Raw genomic sequence first — 18,796 nt, 5'->3', positions numbered from 1 at the left:
TGCACAATCAGGTGATTCACCTTTATCTTTTTCATAATTAATTCCCTGGTATAGGCAAAAGAGGGTAAGAGAGCCCTAGGTTTCAATAATTCAAGAAATTCTGTTTAAAATTTAATACAGGCTGCTGGGCAGGGTAATAAAATCCTGCTCTGTTGAAAAACAGAGCTGTGAGTCTGGGAGCAACTCTGACCTCAGCAAACAGGGGTGGTTTGTGTCCAGGTAGCAAAAAATGACACACTTTCTCTAAACAACTGAAAAAAGAAATCATTCCAACCACCCCGGGTGGCTGTTTCAGTGCGGATGTGAAAACCCTGCCAGAAAGGGCAAAGCAAAACCTGTTTTTATCCCCTCAGCTATCAATGATTTCAAATTAACACATCATCTGGGAGAAAAATGAAGTATTCTACTGCCCAGGCCAATTTTTGTCAGGGTGAGAAAACAACTGAAGACCTGTTGCTGAGACTGCTCTGGCACGTTCAAATTCTAGAGTTGGATTAATTCAATTATGTGCTGGGCTGCAGGTTACCTGTTGAGCTTCTAGGAAAGGAGGTAGCAAGCCAAAAATGCTTAAAAGCCTCCATAAAACCTCACACATGATGAGGTTTAATCCCTCTAATCTGGTGGAGCTTTACATGAATAAATGCAGCAGGATTACTTATTAAAATATTCATATTTTCATGGTAGTGCAAGTGTCTCTCTGTTTGATTGTACAGAATATCTCAGTTTTTGGTTGTTTTCACTTGAAGACTGAAAACAATTTAAGACCCGGGGGATGGGATGGAAGAGGTTAACTAGAAAAAAAAGTTTTATATAATAATTTTTTAATATAATAATTTTTCTTTACACTTGAAGACTGAAAACAATTTAAGACCTGGGGGGTGGGATGGAAGAGGTTAACTAGAAAAAAAAGTTTTATATAATAATTTTTTAATATAATAATTTTTCTTTACAGATATTTTTTTTTCTTTTCTAAGGAGCAGGTTATACCAAACACTCACATACCAGAAGGCAGTGTCATGGAGTCCCAAAATTTTCAAGAACTCCTTCAGCTTCCTCTCCTTTTCTGCCACGATGTGAATTGCCAAATAATACCCAAAGGGGGAGAATGCAATCACCAGGTAAATTAAAATGATTGCACGAGGGAAATTATCAATTTCCACCACTGCAGCCTCTCCCATAACCATGGCTCTGGTCAGATCCAGCTGCTCCCAAACAGAATGATTTGTCTTCAGCTGGAAGGAAGAGGAGGAAGAGTTATTTTGACATTTTTCCTGATTTTTCAGCCCCATCCCAACCACTCCAGCCCTGCTGGTAAAACCTTCCTGACCCCAAATTCCAGGCCAAGAGCAAAACTGGAAAACACCTGAATGCCTGGGGATAAAATGAGGAAATGTGGGATTTCTGTCACTTAAAAGGATGGAATTTGCTGCCACCATGAGCAGGGTGAGGGGAGGGAAATTGGGGAAAATTGCTGAGCAATAGTGACACCAAAATAAGGTAAATTCTGCAGCCCCTGCTTGGAATGGCATTTTGGGGTGAGCATTTGAGGAGGGCTGTGCTGGATGATCAGCGTCTCTGGGATGCCAATGGAGGCAAAAATCCTCATAATCCAACCCAACAGGATTGGGGAAATCCTGGATAAAACAGTCCTGGACAGAACATGGCCAAACCTGCCCCAAAACATCTGCCTTCTCATCAGATTCCAGCTGGGATCTGACACAGCATCTCCCAGGATTAACAGATAGATTAAACAGCCCAGGCAGCCCCTGGATGTGCCCTTTCCTGGGGCGAGGGTGGGATTTTATGGGATTTTCCCAGTGGTACTTGGACAAAACATGGCCAAACCCACCCCAAAATTTCTGCCCTCTCATCAGATGCCAGCTGAGATTTGAGACACAGCATTTCCCAGCATTAACAGATAGATTAAGGATTAGCAGGCAGCTCTGGATGCGTCCTTTCTTGGGGTGAGGGTAGGATTACATGGGATTTTGTGGGATTTTCCCAGTGGTACCTGGACAAAACATGGCCAAACCCACCCCAAAACATCTGCCTTCTCATCAGATCCCAGCTGAGAGCTGACACAGCATCTCCCAGGATTAACAGATAAGACTAAACAGCCCAGGCAGCCCCTGGATGCGACCTTTCCTGGGGTGAGGGTGGGATTTTATGGGATTTTCCCATGTTTTCCCTGGACAAAACATGGCCAAACCCACCAGGAAACTTCTGCCTTCTCACCAGATGCCAGCTGAGATCTGACACAGCATCTCCAGGCAGATTAAGGAGCCTGGGCAGCCCCCGGATCTGCCTTTTTTTGGGGTGAGGATGGGATTTTATGGGATTTTCCCAGTGGTACCTGGATAAAACAGTCTGGAGAAAACATGGCCCAACCCACCCCAAAACGTCTGCCTTCTCCTCAGATCCCAGCTGGGATCTGACACAGCATCTCCCAGGATTAACAGGCAGATTAAGCAGCCTCTGCACCTGCCCTTCCTTAGGGTGAGGATGGGATTTAATGGGATTTTGTGGGATTTTCACAGAATTCACAGAATCACCAGGTTGGAAGAGACCTCCAAGATCATCGAGTCCAGCCCAGCCCCAACACCTCAACTGAACCCTGGCACCCAGTGCCACATCCAGGCTTTGTTAAACACACCCAGGGACGGTGACTGCACCACCTCCCCGGGCAGCCACTCCAGAACTTTATCACCCTTTTTATAAAACACTTTTTCCTGATATCCAACCTAAATTTCCCTTGGTGCAGCTTGAGACTGTGTCCTCTGGTTCTGTCAGTTCCTGGAGACAGAGCCCAGCCCCACCTGGCCACAGCCACCTTTCAGGAGCTGTAGAGAGTGACGAGGTCACCCCTGAGTCTCCTTTTCTCCAGGCTGAACACCCCCAGCTTGTGTTCCAAGCCCGATTTTGTGGGATTTTATGGGATGCTGTGGGATGTTGTGGGATTTTATGGGATGCTGTGGGATGTTGTGGGATTTTATGGGATGCTGTGGGATGTTGTGGGATTTTATGGGATGCTGTGGGATGTCGTGGGATGCTGGGGGATGTTTTCTCACCTGGATGATGGCAGCGTCGATGCAGGCTTGCAGCGCCGTGAACCCCGAGCTCCAGTAGGTCACAGACTCGCAGCCCTTCCGCAGGCTGGAGCACGTGGCTGCAGGGAAAACAGGGAATTACCACCTTCAGGAGCCTACCCAAGCCAGGCCATACCACAATTCCATGGTAAAATCCCACAGAATTCAGTTACAGCTGCTCCACTCTGATAACACCACCACCAACCCCCACAAACCAATACATATAACAAAAAAAAAACCCAAAAAATTAAAATAAGGGATGATTTTCCAGCCCATTCCCTTGCAGGTTTACCTCTGGATTACTATTACTATCTGGATTTATGGTTAAATAGGGAATAATCACCTTCAGGAGCCAGGCCATGCCAGGCCATGCCATGTTAAAATCCCAAAAAACAGAGTTACAGCTGCCCCACTCCCTGATAACACCACCACCAACCCCCACAAACCAATATACACAACAAAAAAAATCTAAAAATGAAAATTTGGGATGATTTTCCAGTTTATTGCCTTGCAGGTTTAATTCTGGATTCCTATTACTCTCTGGATGTATGGTTAAATAGGGAATAATCATTTCAGGAGCCCTTCCAAGCCAGGCCATGCCATGTTAAAATCCCAAAAAACAGAGTTACAGCTGCCCCACTCCCTGATAACACCACCACCAACCCCCACAAACCAATATACACAACAAAAAAAATCTAAAAATGAAAATTTGGGATGATTTTCCAGTTTCTTGCCCTGCAGCTTCACCTCTGGACTCGGTGTAGATGGAGGACATGGCAATGGAGTCGTGGAACCTCAGCTGGTAGGACATGGAGTCCTTGAACACCACCCCCACAAAGTTGGAGGGTTTGAGAAAACTCGCCTCTTCCAGCTCCTCCTCACTCAAATACTCCTCAGTGATGAGGCCTGGGTGTATTAAAATAGAAATATGAATATATAATAGAAATAGAAACAGAAAATGAAATTCTATTAAAAGATAAAAATATAAAATTATAAACATATAATATGACAATAGCATAAGATAATATGATTTAATATAAAAATAATATGATATAGAAATACTGAGATAATATAATATAATAATATAATATAATATAATATAATATAATATATATATCATATAATATCATACAATATAATATAGTACAATGTAATGTAATGTAATATATAATATAATATAATATAATATAATATAATATAATACAATATAATATAGCATAATATAACATAATATAATATAGCATAATATAATAATATAATATAATATAATATAATATAATATAATATAATATAATATTATATTATATTATATTATATTATATTATATTATATTATATTATATAATATATAGTATTATATTCATAGTATATAATATAATATATATTATAGTATATAATATAGTATATAATATAGTATATAATATATAGTATTATATTCAGTATAATATAGTATTTATTCATTTTTTATTTATTCCCTGCCACAGCTTGGAATAAAAATGTGCAGCACTTTAAAGAAATGACATAAAAATCATGAATGACTTATTTGGGTTTGGTGACCCTTCCCACCTAAACCATTCCTGAGTAAGTTTGGAGAAGCAAGTTTTTGTTGTTTGTGAGAAGTGGAGGAAAGTGTTGGGGGGAAAAAAAGGGGGAAAAAAAAGAGGAAGAAACAAGGAAAAACCCACACAAATGGGAAAAAAAGCAAACAAAAGGGAAAACCCAAAGGGGAAAACCCCAAAAAAATGAGAATAAAAACATAAAAATGGAAAAAAAAATCAAACAAATGAGAAAAAATCCCAAACAAAGAAGAAAGAAACCCAAATAAATGAGAAAGAAACCTAAACAAATGAGAAAAAGCAAGCCAAAAAAAACCCCAAAAAACAGAGAAACAGGAAGAACAAAGAGGATAAAACCCAAACAAGTGGGGAAAAAAACCCCAATAATTGGGAAGAGCCAAACAAATATGCAGAAAACAAAATAAGAAGAAAACAACAGGAAAAAAAGCCAAAACCAAACCGAACATTAAAAAATGAAAACAGGAAAAAGGGAAGGGAAAGTTGCTTTCAAAAGAAGAGGTGACAAAGTGTTAATGAGAATCAGCAACTCAAATCGATTAAAATTTTGTTTTCATGGTGACACCAGGACAGAACAACCAAGAAACCCCGGAGGCTGCCCCAGGATGGCACAGGAGAGGCACAATCAGCCCCAGAGCTGCTTTTTTTCCTTCCTCAAAAAAAAAAACCAAAACCCCAAAACCAAAAAAAAAAAACCCCAAACCAGCAAAAAAACCCTAAAAACAACAAAAAAAAAACTGCATAAAACCAACAAAAAAACTAACCCAAACCAGCATAAAACCCCCAAAAGCAACAAAAAAATCCCAAACCAGCAAAAAATAAACCCAAACCAACAAAAAAAAAACAAACCAGCAAAAAAAAAACTAAAAACAACAAAAAAACTGCATAAACCAAGAAAAAAACTACCCCAAACCAGCATAAAACCCCCAAACCAGCAAAAAAAGCCCAAAACAACAAAAAAATTCCCAAAATGACAAAACTCCCTATAACCACCAAAAAACCTCAAAACCAGTAAAAAAACCCCAAAAATCTGCAAAAATAAAACCCCTAAAACCAACAAAAAAACCCCAAAACCAACCAAAAAACCCTAAAACCAGCAAAAAACCATGAAACCAGTCAAAAACCACAAAAGCTCTTAAAAAAACCCTAGAACCAGCAAAATAACCCCCAAAACCAGCAAAAAAAAGCCCCAAAATAAAAAAAAGTGCCCTAAAACCAGGCAAAAAAACCCCTAAAACCAACCAAAAGCCTCAACCCAACAAAAAAAAACCCCAACAGCTTCACATTTCCTCCTCTGGAAAATAAACAATTTTTCCTGATACTGTTTTCCCCCTCCAAGCACAAGTTCCAATATGAGATGGGAGGGGGAAAAAAGGGATTTAGGGTCTGGAAAAAAAGGATTTAGGGTCTGAATACCATCCTCAAAGTTATCAAAAGCCACTTTCTTCATGATTTCCCGAGCCAGGGCTGTGGGTGGCACAAAACCAGCAAAAAAAACCCCAAAATCAGCAAATGAGCCCGAAAATCAGAAAAAAACCCTAAAAATGCAACAAAAAACCCCATAAAAACAATTTAAAAACCCCAAAACCAACCAAAAAACCCTAAAACCAGCAAAAAACCATGAAACCTGTCAAAAACCAACAAAGCTCTTAAAAAAAACCTAGAACCAGCAAAATAACCCCCAAAACCAGCAGAAAGACCCCCAAAACCAGCAAAAAAAAGCCCCAAAATAAAAAAAAAGTGCCCTAAAACCAGGCAAAAAAACCCCTAAAACCAACCAAAAGCCTCAAACCAACAAAAAAAAACCCCAACATCTTCACATTTCCTCCTCTGGAAAATAAACAATTTTTCCTGATACAGCACCACTGTTTTCCCCCTCCAAGCACAAGTTCCAATATGAGATGGGAGGGGAAAAAAAAGGATTTAGGGTCTGGAAAAAAAGGATTTAGGGTCTGGAAAAAAAGGATTTAGGGTCTGAATACCATCCTCAAAGTTATCAAAAGCCACTTTCTTCACGATTTCTCGAGCCAGGGCTGTGGGCGGCCCAAAACCAGCAAAAAAAACCCCAAAATCAGCAAAAAAGCCCAAAAATCAGCAAAAAACCCCATAAAAACAATCAAGAAGCCCCAAAACCGACCAAAAATCCCTAAAACCAGCAAAAAACCATGAAACCAGTCAAAAACCAACAAAGCTATTAAAAAAACCCTAGAACCAGCAAAATAACCCCCAAAACCAGCAGAAAGACCCCCAAAACCAGCAAAAAAAAAAAAACCCAAATAAAAAAAAGTGCCCTAAAACCTTGACAAAAAACCCTAAAACCAACCAAAAGCCTCAAACCAACAAAAAAACCCCAACAGCTTCACATTTCCTCCTCTGGAAAATAAACAATTTTTCCTGATACTGTTTTCCCCCTCCAAGCACAAGTTCCAATATGAGATGGGAGGGAAAAAAAAGGATTTAGGGTCTGGAAAAAAAGGATTTAGGGTCTGGAAAAAAAGGATTTAGGGTCTGAATACCATCCTCAAAGTTATCAAAAGCCACTTTCTTCATGATTTCTCGAGCCAGGGCTGTGGGTGGGGTGTAGCCGATGACAAAATCCACCAGAACCGAGGGGTCCAGGGGGCCCAGGTCCACGTTGGGCACCTCGTCATATTTCCTGTGAGGGTGCATCATGCTCATCAGGATCAGCCAGAAGAGGAAAAACAGTGGGAAAAGCACCTCCTGGATGGAAAAAAAAAGAAATATTTCAAAATTTAGTATCTCAGAGGGTCAAAAAAATTCATTCTATACTCATCGGGATCGGCCAGAATGGGAGAAACAGAGGGAAAAGCACCTCCTGCATGACAAAAATTGAAATATTTTAAAATTCAGTATCTCCAAGGGTCAAAAAACCTCATTCTATACTCATCAGGATCAGCCAGAATGGGAGAAACAGCAAGAAAAGCACCTCCTGGATGGAAAAAAGAGAAATATTTAAAAATTCAGTATCTCCAAGGTTCCAAAAAATTCATTCTATATTCATCAGGATCAGCCAGAATGGGAGAAACAGAGGGAAAAGCAACATCTGTACCAAAAAAATGGAATATTTTATAATTCAGTATTGCAAAGAGTCAAAAGAATTCATTCTATACTCATCAGGATCAGCCAGAAGAGGAAAAACAGAGGGAAAAACATCTTATGCACCAAAAAATGGAGTATTTCAAAATTCAGTATTTCAAAGGGTCAAAAAACCTCATTATATGCTCATCAGCATCAGCCAGAAGAGGAAAAACAGTGGGAAAATCACCTCCTGAACAAAGAATACGGAATATTTTATAATTCATTATCTTAAAGGGTCCAAAAAATTCATTCTATACTCATCAGGATCGGCCAGAATGGGAGAAACTACAGGAAAAGCACCTCCTGCATGAAAAAAAAATGGAATATTTCAAAATTCAGTATCTCCAAGGGTCAAAAAACCTCATTCTATACTCATCAGGATCAGCCAGAAGAGGAAAAACAGAGGGGAAAGCACCTCCTACATGAAAAAAATGGAATATTTTAAAATTCAATATCTCCAAGGGTCAAAATAATTCATTCTATACTCATCAGGATCAGCCAGAATGGGAGAAACAGAGGGAAAAGCACCTCCTGTATGAAAAATACTGAATATTTTATACATCATTATCTTAAAGGGTCAAAAAATAAATGATATAGTCATCAAGATCAGCCAGAAGAAGAAAGGAAAAGCACCTCCTGGATGGAAAAAAGAAATATTTCAAAATTCAGTATCTCCAAGGGTCCAAAAAATTCACTCTATACTCGTCAGGATCAGCCCGAATGGGAGAAACAGAGGGAAAAGCAACTTCTGTACCAAAAAAATGGAATATTTTAAAATTCAGTATCTCAAAGGGTCAAAATAATTCATTCTATACTCATCAGGATCAGCCAGAAGAGGAAAAACAGAGGGGAAAACACCTCCTGTATGAAAAATACAGAATATTTTATAATTCATTATCTTAAAGGGTCCAAAAAATTCATGCTATACTCATCGGGATCGGCCAGAATGGGAGAAACTACAGGAAAAGCACCTCCTGTATGAAAAAAAAATGGAATATTTTAAAATTCAGTATCTCCAAGGGTCAAAAAACCTCATTCTATACCCATCAGGATCAGCCAGAATGGGAGAAACAGAGGGAAAAGCACCTCTGTACCAAAAAAATGGAATATTTTATTATTCAGTATCTCCAAGGGTCAAAATAATTCATTCTATACTCATCAGGATCAGCCAGAAGAGGAAAAACAGAGGGAAAGCACCTCCTGCATGAAAAATACTGAATATTTTATACATCATTATCTTAAAGGGTCCAAAAATTCATTCTATACTCATCAGGATCGGCCAGAATGGGAGAAACTACAGGAAAAGCACCTCCTGCATGAAAAAAATTGAATTATTTCAAAATTCAGTATCTCCAAGGGTCAAAAAACCTCATTCTATACTCATCGGGACCAGCCAGAAGAGGAAAAACAGAGGGGAAAGCACCTCCTACATGAAAAAAATGGAATACTTTAAAATTCAATATCTCCAAGGGTCAAAATAATTCATTCTATACTCATCAGGATCAGCCAGAATGGGAGAAACAGAGGGAAAAGCACCTCCTGTATGAAAAATACTGAATATTTTATACATCATTATCTTAAAGGGTCAAAAAATAATTTATATAGTCATCAAGGTCAGCCAGAAAAAGAAAAACAGCAGGAAAAGCACCTCCTGGATGGAAAAAAGAGAAATATTTCAAAATTCAGTATCTCCAAGGGTCCAAAAAATTCACTCTATACTCGTCAGGATCAGCCCGAATGGGAGAAACAGAGGGAAAAGCAACTTCTGTACCAAAAGAATGGAATATTTTAAAATTCAGTATCTCAAAGGGTCAAAATAATTCATTCTATACTTATCAGGATCAGCCAGAATGGGAGAAACAGAGGGAAAAGCACCTCCTGTATGAAAAATACAGAATATTTTATACTTCATTATCTTAAAGGGTCAAAAAATTAATTATATAGTCATCAAGATCAGCCAGAAGAAGAAAGGAAAAGCACCTCCTGGATGGAAAAAAGAGAAATATTTCAAAATTCAGTATCTCAAAGGGTCCAAAAACCTCATTCTATATTCATCAGGATCAGCCAGAATGGGAGAAACAGAGGGAAAAGCAAGTTCTGTACCAAAAAATTGGAATATTGTATAATTCAGTATCTCAAAGGGTCAAAATAATTCATTCTATACTTATCAGGATCAGCCAGAAGAGGAAAAACAGAGGGGAAAGCACCTCCTGCATGAAAAATACTGAATATTTTATACATCATTATCTTAAAGGGTCAAAAAATAATTTATATAGTCATCAAGGTCAGCCAGAAGAAGAAAGGAAAAGCACCTCCTGGATGGAAAAAAGAGAAATATTTCAAAATTCAGTATCTCCAAGGGTCCAAAAAATTCATTCTATACTCATCGGGATCAGCCAGAATGGGAGAAACAGCAAGAAAAGCACCTCCTGGATGGAAAAAAGAGAAATATTTAAATATTCAGTTATCTCCAAGGGTCCAAAAAATTCATTCTATATTCATCAGGATCAGCCAGAATGGGAGAAACAGCAGGAAAAGCACCTTCTGTACCAAAAAATTGGAATATTTTATAATTCAGTATTGCAAAGAGTCAAAAGAATTCATTCTATACTCATCAGGATCAGCCAGAAGAGGAAAAACAGAGGGAAAAACATCTTATGCACCAAAAAATGGAGTATTTCAAAATTCAGTATTTCAAAGGGTCAAAAAACCTCATTATATGCTCATCAGCATCAGCCAGAAGAGGAAAAACAGTGGGAAAATCACCTCCTGAACAAAGAATACGGAATATTTTATTATTCATTATCTTAAAGGGTCCAAAAAATTCATTCTATACTCATCAGGATCAGCCAGAATGGGAGAAACAGAGGGAAAAGCACCTCCTGGATGGAAAAAAGAGAAATATTTCAAAATTCAGTATCTCCAAGGGTCAAAAAAATTCACTCTATACTCATCAGGACCAGCCAGAATGGGAGAAACAGAGGGAAAAGCAAGTTCTGTACCAAAAAAATGGAATATTGTATAATTCAGTATCTCAAAGGGTCAAAATAATTCATTCTATACTTATCAGGATCAGCCAGAATGGGAGAAACAGAGGGAAAAGCACCTCCTGTATGAAAAATACAGAATATTTTATACTTCATTATCTTAAAGGGTCAAAAAATTAATTATATAGTCATCAAGATCAGCCAGAAGAAGAAAGGAAAAGCACCTCCTGGATGGAAAAAAGAGAAATATTTCAAAATTCAGTATCTCAAAGGGTCCAAAAAATTCATTCTATACTCATTGGGATCAGCCAGAATGGGAGAAACTAAAGGGAAAGCACCTCCTGCATGAAAAAAAATGGAATATTTTAAAATTCAGTATCTCCAAGGGTCAAAATAATTCATTCTGTACTTATCAGGATCAGCCAGAATGGGAGAAACAGAGGGAAAAGCAAGTTCTGTACCAAAAAAAATGGAATATTGTATAATTCAGTATCTCCAAGGGTCAAAATAATTCATTCTATACTCATCAGGATCAGCCAGAAGAGGAAAAACAGTGGGAAAAGCACCTCCTGCATGAAAAATACTGAATATTTTATACTTCATTATCTTAAAGGGTCAAAAAATTAATTATATAGTCATCAAAATCTACCAGAAGAAGAAAGGAAAAGCACCTCCTGGATGGAAAAAAGAGAAATATTTCAAAATTCAGTATCTCCAAGGGTCAAAAAAATTCATTCTATACTCATTGGGATCAGCCAGAATGGGAGAAACAGAGGGAAAAGCAACTTCTGTACCAAAAAAATGGAATATTTTATTATTCAGTATCTCCAAGGGTCAAAATAATTCATTCTATACTCATCAGGATCAGCCAGAAGAGGAAAAACAGAGGGAAAAGCACCTCCTGCATGAAAAATACTGAATATTTTATACATCATTATCTTAAAGGGTCAAAAAATTAATTATATAGTCATCAAGACCAGCCAGAAGAAGAAAGGAAAAGCACCTCCTGCATGGAAAAAAGAGAATTTTTTCAAAATTCAGTATCTCCAAGGGTCCAAAAAATTCATTCTATACTCATTGGGATCAGCCAGAATGGGAGAAACAGAGGGAAAAGCACCTTCTGTACCAAAAAAAATGGAATATTTTAAAATTCAGTATCTCCAAGGGTCAAAATAATTCATTCTATACTCATCAGGATCAGCCAGAATGGGAGAAACAGCAAGAAAAGCACCTCCTGGATGGAAAAAAGAGAAATATTTCAAAATTCAGTATCTCAAAGGGTCCAAAAAATTCACTCTATACTCGTCAGGATCAGCCAGAATGGGAGAAACAGAGGGAAAAGCAACTTCTGTACCAAAAGAATGGAATATTTTAAAATTCAGTATCTCCAAGGGTCAAAATAATTCATTCTATACTTATCAGGATCAGCCAGAATGGGAGAAACAGAGGGAAAAGCATCTCCTGCATGAAAAAAAAATTGAAATATTTTAAAATTCAGTATCTCCAAGTGTCAAAAAACCTCATTCTGTACTCATCAGGATCAGCCAGAATGGGAGAAACAGCAAGAAAAGCACCTCCTGGATGGAAAAAAGAGAAATATTTCAAAATTCAGTATCTCCAAGGGTCAAAAAAATTCATTCTATACTCATTGGGATCAGCCAGAATGGGAGAAACAGAGGGAAAAGCAACTTCTGTACCAAAAGAATGGAATATTTTATTATTCAGTATCTCCAAGGGTCAAAATAATTCATTCTATAATCATCAGGATCAGCCAGAAGAGGAAAAACAGAGGGAAAAGCATCTCCTGCATGAAAAAAAAATTGAAATATTTTAAAATTCAGTATCTCCAAGTGTCAAAAAACCTCATTCTGTACTCATCAGGATCAGCCAGAATGGGAGAAACAGCAAGAAAAGCACCTCCTGGATGGAAAAAAGAGAAATATTTCAAAATTCAGTATCTCAAAGGGTCCAAAAAATTCACTCTATACTCGTCAGGATCAGCCCGAATGGGAGAAACAGAGGGAAAAGCAAGTTCTGTACCAAAAAAATGGAATATTGTATAATTCAGTATCTCCAAGGGTCAAAATAATTCATTCTATACTTATCAAGATCAGCCAGAATGGGAAAAACAACAGGAAAAGCACCTCCTGCATGAAAAAAAAATTGAAATATTTTAAAATTCAGTATCTCCAAGGGTCAAAAAACCTCATTCTGTACTCATCAGGATCAGCCAGAATGGGAAAGCGAGTGGGGAAAGCAGCTGGTGCAGGAGAAAAGGGGACTATTTCAAAAGCTGGCGGGATTTGCGGTGAAAGCAAAGCGCGGAGGGGGGCAGGAGCCAGCCCCGCGCTGCAGGGGCGGCGCTGCCCCCTGACTCACCTGGAGGGGCAGCAAGGCAGGCACAGGCAGGGCAGAGGGGCTGAAAATGCTGCCAGCACTCAGGGTGGGGGAAACGGCACGGAAACTGTATACATTTCTATGGCAAAATTCGCCATTACACACGGTAATTATAAGAGAAAAGTTGTATATTATAGTATAATTCTATACAACCACACGGGACAATGTTAATACCGTAGTATATATCAATATGAAATATTATATATGATGTATAATAACATTAATAATGGTATGTAATATAATATAATATAATATAATATAAAATAATATAATACAATATATTATAATATAAATATAATATAATATAATATAATATAATATAATATAATATAATATAACATAAATTATATTATATTAGTTATATATATGGTAGATATTATATATATAAATTATATATATATATTTATTATACATATAATATAATACAATATATTATAATGTATATATTATATTATATACCTTATAATTAATTAACATTATATAATAAATTATATTACAGTATATTATACTATATTACGTTTTATTATACTATATTACTTTATATATTATATTATATTAATTATATTATATTATATTATATTATATTATATCATATCATATCATATCATATTATATTATATTATATTATATTATATTATATTATATTATATTATATTATATTATATTATATTATATTATATTACATTATATTATATTATACAATATAATACAGTATAATACAACGTAGTATAATGTAATAATATATGATATGATATGATATAGATAATATAATATAAAATGAATTATATTATATTAGTTATATATATGGTAGATATTATATATATCAATAATATATATTATATTTATTTATTATACATATAATATATATAATACATTATAATGTATATATATTATATATCTTATATTAATTGATATTATGTAATAAATTAGATAATACTATAATATATTATATTATATTGCATTACATTATATTATATTACATTATATTATATTATACAATATAATATAATACAGTATAATATAATATAGTATAATGCAATAATATATGATATGATAATATAATATAATATAATATAATATAATATAATATAATATAATATAATATAATACAATATAATATAATGTAATGTAATGTAATGTAATATAATATAATATAATTAATATATTATTGCATAAAATGTATTTCAGGATATATATTATATTAATGACTTTACTAATTTACTAATATATTAATTGATATAGTATTGAAGCATAATTAGAATATAAATGACTATACTAGCTGATATAATTTACTAATATATTTATTAATAGACTCTTTTATATAAAATATATTTATAAAATATCTATTTAATATATGTTAATATATATTATTATTATATATTATACTATTATAGAATATATATAACACATTTTATATATGTGTTCTATAGTAACATAATATATAGAATATATATAGAATATATATAGAATCTATATAACACAACATACAGAATATATATAACAGACATTTATAAATATATATAATATATAACATCATTATAATATATACTATTATAGGGTTATAGATAATATTATATTATTATAAAATATATATAATAATATACAGTCATAAATATCTATAACTATAGATATTACATTTATAATATGTAACTATATGTATGTTATATATAGTAATATATTTATCATATAGAATTATAATATATTGTATAAGTCAAATGAAATAATTATATAATAATATATATAAATAGAATTACATAATATATCATTATGACATATTATTATATAATTGGATATTATTATAATATAAACAATATATGTTAATGTTAATTAACAAAAAAATAATATGTTATGGATATTATTATAATATACATTATAATGAAATTATTCTAATATATAAATAAATTAAATAATTTATAATTAAAATACATCATTATAATGATATATTATGATAATACATATAAATAGAATGATATAATATATAATTATAATGTTAATCTATATAATATCTATGTTATATAATATGCATAATTATAAAAATATAATTAGTATGCTAGATAATATGCATAATTATAAATAAATATATATATAAGTATATTAATAAATATATATAATTTAATATTCAGGGCTATTATCTAGATCAAGCCTTACACATTAAATTTTTTTTTAAACCATGTATCACAAAACTCCTTCTGAAAAAGCACATTTCACCCCCAGATTCAGAGCAGACCACAAAGCCTCATGAACTCTGAAATAAAGCTGAGTTTCCCTGAGGTTTTAAACCTGAGGTTTAAATAATCCTGAGTGTCCCTGAGGTTTAAGATAAAGCTGAGTTTCCCTGAGGTTTTAAACCTGAGGTTTAAGATAATCCTGAGTCTCCCTGAGGTTTAAATAATCCTGAGTCTCCCTGAGGTTTAAGATAAACCTGAGTCTCCCTGAGGTTTAAGATAAAGCTGAGTTTCCCTGAGGTTTTAAACCTGAGGTTTAAGATAATCCTGAGTTTTCCTGAGGTTTTAAACCCGAGGTTTTAAACCTGAGGTTTAAAATAATCCTGAGTCTCCCTGAGGTTTAAGATAATCCTGAGTTTCCCTGAGGTTTTAAACCTAAGGTTTAAGAATAAGCCGAGTCTCCTTGAGGTTTTAAACCTGAGGTTTAAGATAAACCTGAGTTTCCCTGAGGTTTTAAACTTGAGGTTTAATAGAAACCTAAGTTTCTTTGAGGTTTTAAACCTGAGGTTTAAGATAATGCTGAGTTTCCCCGAGGTTTTAAACCTGAGGTTTAAGATAAAGCTGAGTTTCCCTGTGGTTTAAGATAATCCTGAGTTTCTCCGAGGTTTTAAACCTGAGGTTTAAGATAAAGCTGTTTCCCCGAGGTTTTAAATCTGAGGTTTAAGATAAAGCTGAGTTTCCCTGAGGTTTTAAACCTGGGGTTTAAGATAAAGCTGAGTTTCCCTGAGGTTTAAGAATAAGCCGAGTCTCCTTGAGGTTTTAAACCTGAGGTTTAATAGAAACCTGAGTTTCCCTGAGGTTTTAAACCTGAGGTTTAAGATAAACCTGAGTTTCCCTGAGGTTTTAAACCTGAGGTTTAATAGAAACCTAAGTTTCTTTGAGGTTTTAAACCTGAGGTTTAAGATAATGCTGAGTTTCCCCGAGGTTTTAAACCTGAGGTTTAAGATAAAGCTGAGTTTCCCTGTGGTTTAAGATAATCCTGAGTTTCCCCGAGGTTTTAAACCTGAGGTTTAAGATAAAGCTGAGTTTCCCCGAGGTTTTAAACCTGAGGTTTAAGATAAAGCTGAGTCTCCCTGCGCTTTGGGCGTTACTTGCACCGGGCTGGCCCAGGGCCCCTCACCTGGACGCTGCTTTTCTTCGTCCTGCACTTGATCAGACAATTCTTGAAGAGCAGAGCCCGGGTTTGCCTCCACACTCCCGCCTCCCTCGGGGCAGCCGGGGCCATTTTCAGCTCTGGTTTAAGAAGTAAAAAATACAAATTTGTTATTAAATGACAAAATAATTTATAATTTCCAAAGCCGAGGCCAGGCAGCTGCAGCGTTCAGCGCCTCCTGCTCTTGTGTTTTCACAGAAAGGCTTCACCTTCGGTTTGTCATGACTGGGAACGGGGAATGGGAGAAACTGGGAACGGGAGAGACAAACTGGGAATTGGGAACGAGACAAATTGGGAGTAAGAGAGATTGGGAATGGGAGAGACTGGGAATTGGGAATGGGGGAAACGACTGGGAATGGGAGAGACTGGGAATGGGAGAGACTGGGAATGGGAGAGACTGGGAATTGGGAATGGGGGAAACTGGGAATGGGAGAGACTGGGAATGGGAGAGACTGGGAATGGGAGAGACTGGGAATTGGGAATGGGGGAAACTGGGAATGGGAGAGACTGGGAATGGGAGAGACTGGGAATGGGAGAGACTGGGAATTGGGAATGGGGGAAACTGGGAATGGGAGAGACTGGGAATGGGAGAGACTGGGAATGGGAGAGACTGGGAATTGGGAATGGGGGAAACTGGGAATGGGAGAGACTGGGAATGGGAGAGACTGGGAATGGGAGAGACTGGGAATTGGGAATGGGGGAAACTGGGAATGGGAGAGACTGGGAATGGGAGAGACTAGGAATTGGGAATGAGAGAAACTGGGGATTGGGAATGAGAGAAATTGGGAATGGGGGAAATTGGTAATGGGAGAAACTGAGAATGGGAGAAACGGAATGGGAGAGACTGGGAATTGGGAATGGGATAGACAAACTGGGAATGGGAGGAACTGAGAATGGGAGAAACTGGGAATGGGAGAAACTTCGAATTGAGAATGAGAGAAACTGGGAATGGGAATGAGAGAAATTGGGAATGGGAGAAACTGGAAACTGGGAATGGGAGAAACTGAGAATAGGAGAAACTGGGAATGCGAGAGACTGGGAATTGGGAATGAGAGAAATTTGGAATGGGAGAAAATGAGAATGGGAGAAACTGAGAATTGGGAGTGGAAGAAACAGAATGGGAGAAACTGGGAATGAGGAATGAGAAAAACTGGGAATGAGAGAGACTGGGAACTGGGAATGGGAGAAAGAGAATGGGAGAGACTGGGAATTGGGAATGAGAGAAACTGGGAATGAGAGAAACTGGGAATGAGGAATGAGAGACAATGGGAGTAAGGGAAATTGGCAATGAGAGAAACTGGCAATTGGGAATGAGAATAGTTGGGAACTGGGAATGAGAGAAACTGGCAATTGGGAATGGGAGCAATTGGGAATCCAGCTGGGAATTTGGGCTGAAGATGCCTCAGGATGCCTTGGAGCCACCCCTCCACCCCAGGGCAGGACCAGCTCTAGGCCAACTCTCTAGCCCTGACTCAAGCCAGGCTTATTTCCATTTCTCTCCACGTGGATCCCAATCCCAGCTGCTTCTGTGGGAGCAGAATTCCAGGCTGCTGGCAGGAGCTGCGGGCAGGCAGCCAGAGCAGGGAGAGCAGCCAGCTGCCCCGGGGCGAGCTGTGCAATTGGGTGTGAGTAAGCCCCTTCCCTGCTGGAGCACAGCCAGCACCACTCACTTCTTCTTCATCCCATTTTAACCTTTTCATCACCCCCAGGCAGCAGTGCTGCCTTAGGGAGAGGAAAAGAAATGGAATTACATGGGAAATGTTCTTCTGGGCGATGCCTGCACGTACCTGGGGAGGGATGGAAGGCTGGGGGCTGCAAGGGTTCTTCTCTCCTGGGTTTTGCCACCCTTTTTGCTGCCCGAGGTTGGCAGTCAGGGGTCAATCTCCATCTCCCTCTGCTTCCTCAGCTGGGAACGTTGGGACATTTCACCTGGGAAGGTGAGACAAGACCAGGAGCTGCTCAGAGGGTGCCACAAAGCCCGCCTCCAGCAACAGCAGTGAGAAACTGCTGGGTTTTGGCTTCTTTTCTGCCTCTGCCAAGGTCAGGATTGAAGCTCTTGAGATGGCATTTTGTGTTCTGATGTTTATTATTTCTTATCCAGATTACAGTCTCACAAGGGGTGAGCTCTGCAGTTCCTCACTAACAAGGCACTGAATGGCTATAACTATCTTTCTCCACAAGGCCTTTTAAGGATAAACTGTCCAATTAAGAAATGACACCTAAATTATTTTCACTTTTAACCCAATAACCAACCACCCCTGGCCGCAATGGGGACT

General features: G+C 36.9%; 1 protein-coding gene across 3 annotated transcripts in view; it reads right to left on the bottom strand.

Annotated features, from left to right (window-relative positions):
- The window catches only part of ABCA5 (ATP binding cassette subfamily A member 5), a 45,136-nt gene extending 28,536 nt beyond the window's left edge, over positions 1 to 16,600 (bottom strand). For 2 of the 3 annotated variants that reach the window (XM_068209991.1, XM_068209992.1), the window contains exons 1-5: positions 16,488 to 16,600; positions 7,176 to 7,380; positions 3,834 to 3,992; positions 3,069 to 3,166; positions 1,003 to 1,232 (exon numbers count right to left, since the gene is read on the bottom strand). In XM_068209991.1, the coding sequence (XP_068066092.1) occupies positions 1,003 to 1,232; positions 3,069 to 3,166; positions 3,834 to 3,992; positions 7,176 to 7,380; positions 16,488 to 16,592 (797 nt within the window). In that variant the 5' untranslated portion in view covers positions 16,593 to 16,600. Of the gene's footprint in view, positions 1 to 1,002; positions 1,233 to 3,068; positions 3,167 to 3,833; positions 3,993 to 6,075; positions 6,159 to 7,175; positions 7,381 to 16,487 lie in introns of those variants that run through there. The other variant, XM_068209993.1, reaches the window with a different exon arrangement.
- Between the last annotated feature and the right edge of the window lie 2,196 nt (positions 16,601 to 18,796).

The sequence above is a fragment of the Anomalospiza imberbis genome, chromosome 19, assembly GCF_031753505.1.
Source record: "Anomalospiza imberbis isolate Cuckoo-Finch-1a 21T00152 chromosome 19, ASM3175350v1, whole genome shotgun sequence".
Lineage (NCBI taxonomy): Eukaryota > Metazoa > Chordata > Aves > Passeriformes > Viduidae > Anomalospiza > Anomalospiza imberbis.
The sequence above is the reverse complement of the archived record's forward strand: the minus strand, read 5'-3'. Positions and strand labels throughout refer to the sequence as shown.